The sequence below is a fragment of the Varanus komodoensis genome, unplaced genomic scaffold (genome assembly GCF_004798865.1).
Source record: "Varanus komodoensis strain SLA01 unplaced genomic scaffold, ASM479886v1 scaffold11, whole genome shotgun sequence".
Classification (NCBI taxonomy): domain Eukaryota; kingdom Metazoa; phylum Chordata; class Lepidosauria; order Squamata; family Varanidae; genus Varanus; species Varanus komodoensis.
This window is the reverse complement of record NW_025335317.1, coordinates 2,566,422-2,570,193: the sequence shown is the minus strand read 5'-3', so window position 1 is coordinate 2,570,193 and position 3,772 is coordinate 2,566,422. Positions and strand designations below refer to the sequence as shown.

General features: G+C 56.6%; 1 protein-coding gene across 1 annotated transcript in view; it reads left to right on the top strand.

Annotated features, from left to right (window-relative positions):
* The window catches only part of LOC123018198 (dual specificity protein phosphatase 13-like), a 7,726-nt gene extending 4,182 nt beyond the window's left edge, over positions 1–3,544 (top strand). Inside the window, exons 3-5 of the mRNA XM_044420055.1 lie at positions 1,055–1,246; positions 1,657–1,877; positions 3,303–3,544. Coding sequence (XP_044275990.1) covers positions 1,055–1,246; positions 1,657–1,877; positions 3,303–3,544 — 655 coding nt within the window. The remainder of the gene's footprint in view (positions 1–1,054; positions 1,247–1,656; positions 1,878–3,302) is intronic.
* Positions 3,545–3,772: the final 228 nt, after the last annotated feature.

Genomic DNA, 3,772 nt, shown 5'->3' with positions numbered 1-3,772 from the left:
CCCCCCCCCCGCCCCCAGCACGATCACGGCCGTCTCCCCACTCGGCGGTGGGGGGGGGGAGATGGCCATGATGGCGGTTGCCACCCAATGTGGAGTTCACAACCTGAGTCAAAATTTTTATGAAATTTTTGTTCACAACCCATTAGGTCGTGAACCAAGGCGTTCGTGAGCCGAGGTACCACTGTATTATTGTATTAATTGTTGTTGTTATTATTATTATTAAATCATGTTCTTTGTTTACCATTGTTTTATGATAGGCTAGCCACACTGGATGTTTTATCGAGTGCATAAATATTTTAAATATTTGAAGTAAGATACCCGGAACATGCTGGCCGTCAAACTGGAGGGAGGGCTCGGATTGGACACAGTTGCAACCATTCCTGCCCATTCTGGGCAGCCATCCGGTCCAGCCGAGGGGGTGGGCCAGGTGGGGCGACGGCTGCGGGAACGGCTGGTGCAGTGCCTCTCATCTCCGGAAAGGGCTCCGTGGGGTAGCACATGCCTAGAAGGCACTTCTGCCCCCACATCCGTAGAGAGGGATGGCCCCAAGAGCAGCCTCAGCCCAAAGGACTCTTGGGGTGGGGGGGCGTCTGGCGCACACGGGCCAAGCACCTCCCCGGGGCCACCCCTCTGCAGCCTCTGCACCGGTTCAGAACTTGCAGGGCCCCCTGGGATGGAACGGCAGGAGCACGTTCGGGGCCATTCCCAAGGCCCAGACCTGGTCTGGATTCAAGCCTGGCTTTTTAATGCGGAAGCGACCCTTGTTCTATCATGTGTCCGTGCGAGTCAGCCGCTCTGGCGTAAGGACGCTGAGCAAGAGCAGAGAGAGGGAGCCAGTGCCGAGCTTTCTTCTTGGGCACCAAGGCGATCGGAGGAGTGCCCCCCGCCCCCTTCTGGCCCCACCGTCCAGAGGACTGCCAGGAAGGTGGCTGGCCGAGTAAAACGAGTGGCAGAGCAAGCCAGAGTCTGTCCCGTGTGTCCCCAGCTCACGCCCCTGTGCCCCACATGGCTGACAGGAGCGCCGTGCTCTCCCTCGCTCTCCACCTCCTTGCAGGATGTCCTGGGACCAACTCAGGCGAGAGGGCCTGCGGCGCCCCTCCATACGGTCCGCCTCTGCGCCCCCTCCCCCCAGTGAGAGCTACTATAGGACCCCCAAGCTGGAAGAGCTGCAGTACATGCTCTGGGAGCCGCTCCTCTGCCACAGAACCGTCACTGAAGTCTGGCCTAACCTCTACGTCGGAGACCTGTGAGTACAGGCAGCTTTCAGAGCTGGTAGGGAGCAAACTCAGCATCTGTGCCATCATTGTCATCACTCTCCTCCTCCTCCTCCTCCTCCATCATTCTCTTTGCCACCGCTGCCTCCTCCTCCTCATTACATCCCACCTATGGGAATAACTCGTGTATAAAAATAACCTTTAAGCGAGTCAAAAACCTGCCAAGCCTGTGAACACGGGGAGAGAAGGTTACTGGGGTGCTCACAGGGGCTTCCTTGCATCACCCTCATCTCCCCAAGAAACAAACCAGCCCCAGCTGCTTCCAGGAGGAGGAGGACTGCCCCCCATATGAACGGCACACCAAAGCCCACCCAAAAGGGGGGCTCTGGCCGGAGAGCCGCACTACCCACCAGTGGATAAAGGCCTCTGCTCTTCTTTGCAGATTCATAGCCCGTGATATTGAGCAGCTCCGCCAGCTGCGCATCACCCACATCGTGAACGCTGCCGCCAGAAGGAGCCACATCACCTCCGGGCCCAAGTCCCACAAAGACCTGCAGGTGGATTACTACGGGGTTGAAACAGACAACAGGGGGAACGTTGATCTCAGCAGCCACTTCTACCCAGTTGCGGAATATATAAGAGCAGCGCTGAAGTCCCCCGGAGGTGAGTGCAAGGCAAAGCTCTCGGGGCGGCCCCTTGCAGGACCCGGCGATGCCACTGGCCAGGACCGGGCAGGGACCCTTCTTCAGCTCGAGCGCTGCGTTCCCCCACGTGTGACGGCCGGAGGCCCCCGGAGGAAGGGGGCAGGCCAGATTAAGGGTGGGCTCCCGTGCGCTCCCGCCCCCCACCTGCACCGTAACCGGGGCCAGCAGAAGGCTTCTCCCCAGCTTAGTCACAGAAGCACGCGGGTGACTGGGTGTGCTGGCCGCTGGGAGGAGCGGTTCCCCTTCCCCGACCAGATCACCCTTCCCAAGCGGCACCGCAGTCAGTCCTGGAAGAGGCTCCTCAGCTGCAGCTGCGCTTCTGCTCCTCGGTGCAGGTGGAACCCATGTGCCCTCAGCGCCAGGATTCATGGGCTCCGTGGGCACCTTCCCCGTCACCCCGAGCAACCTCCCCTCGCTTGCACCTTCAGCCCCTGCTTTCTGCTTGGGTCCGGATTGCGCTGTCAGCCCACCCTGGCCCCACCCACCCATTCTCATGCAGGACCCCCTCCATCCATGGCTTGGGCCCTCTGTCCGTTGCTGCAAGCCATGCAAAGGAAGGCCGGGGCTCCGCGCGGAATCAGGGCCTTGACTGGGCCTTCCCCTTTCGTATGCCTCGCAGGAGACGAGCTGGTTCTGCAGGAGACGAGCTGGTTCTGCCGGGGGCGTTGGCTGACCTGCTTTTCCCCTGGAGGTTTTCCTCTCTACCTTTTGACAGGTCCCGAAATACTGGGCTACAGGCAGGACCTACAAAGACACCCTGGTGTTCTCTAGCGAACAATGGTTCCAGCTAGGAAAACACTCGATTTTCCTCTCTCCAAAGAAGGCTGCCAAAAATGGCTGAAAAGTCAGTGGAGACCCTGGAGGAGGCAGATGTGGTGGAGCTCCCACAAACCTCCATGAGGGAGGGATCACAAGTGCACAATTAGTAATGTGTGCAGAGAAGGCTGGGCTAAGCTTGCAAGAGATGCAGCGGCAGCCATGGGGAACAGGCAGCATGGAGGAGGAAGTGTGACAACCCGTCTGTAATTCAGGGGATGGCAAGATCCCGGCATTCTGTCAGCAGCAACGAAAGGCATTGCTTTCCTCGAGGCAGCTGGATGATCAAACCCCAGCATTGACTGGCAAGAGCTGAAAAAACAGGTGAAAATGAGTGTCAGAAAAGGCTTTAAATAAATGCCCAGGTGCCATCCTTTACGGGTATTTCCACTCGCTGCAGGTGGGGGTGGAAGGACACGAAGGAACAGTTGGGTTGGGCCATCTTCCGCTGGGCCTCATAATTTCTGGGCCCACTGGCATGTCTCTGCATCTGCCAAGTTTCTGGAGTGTGGTATGTGTGCATCACAGTGTGTGCCAACTGTGTGACAATTTTTCAACAAAATTGCAGGGAAAGTTTTGGTGCACTGTGCCATGGGGATAACCCGCTCCACAATCCTCGTGCTCGCCTTCCTGATGATCTGTGAAGAGCAAACCATTGTGGATGCCCTGAAGACGGTGCGGCCACGCAGAGGGGTCTCTTCCAGATTCCTGAAGCAGCTTCGAGACCTCGATGTCATGTTAACGACCGAGAGGATTCGAAAAAGATTCCTCAGCTCTGTTGTGGCCGATGCTTCTGAAGAAAGAAACTAAATCGGTTCTGTGATTCTTTTACATAAGCAAGTTATTCAAATTTAAAGCAGTATCAGAAAATTAGCATACATACTTGGGTTGATTTATGGGCAAAAGGAGACATTTCTTGACACCGCTCGGATCATATTTGATCATACTTAGAACAGACCCATTGAAATCCATGGGCTATGCATTACTCCTGACTGACTTCAGTACTATTGGTTTCAACTGGGCTTTGATAAGTGTTTT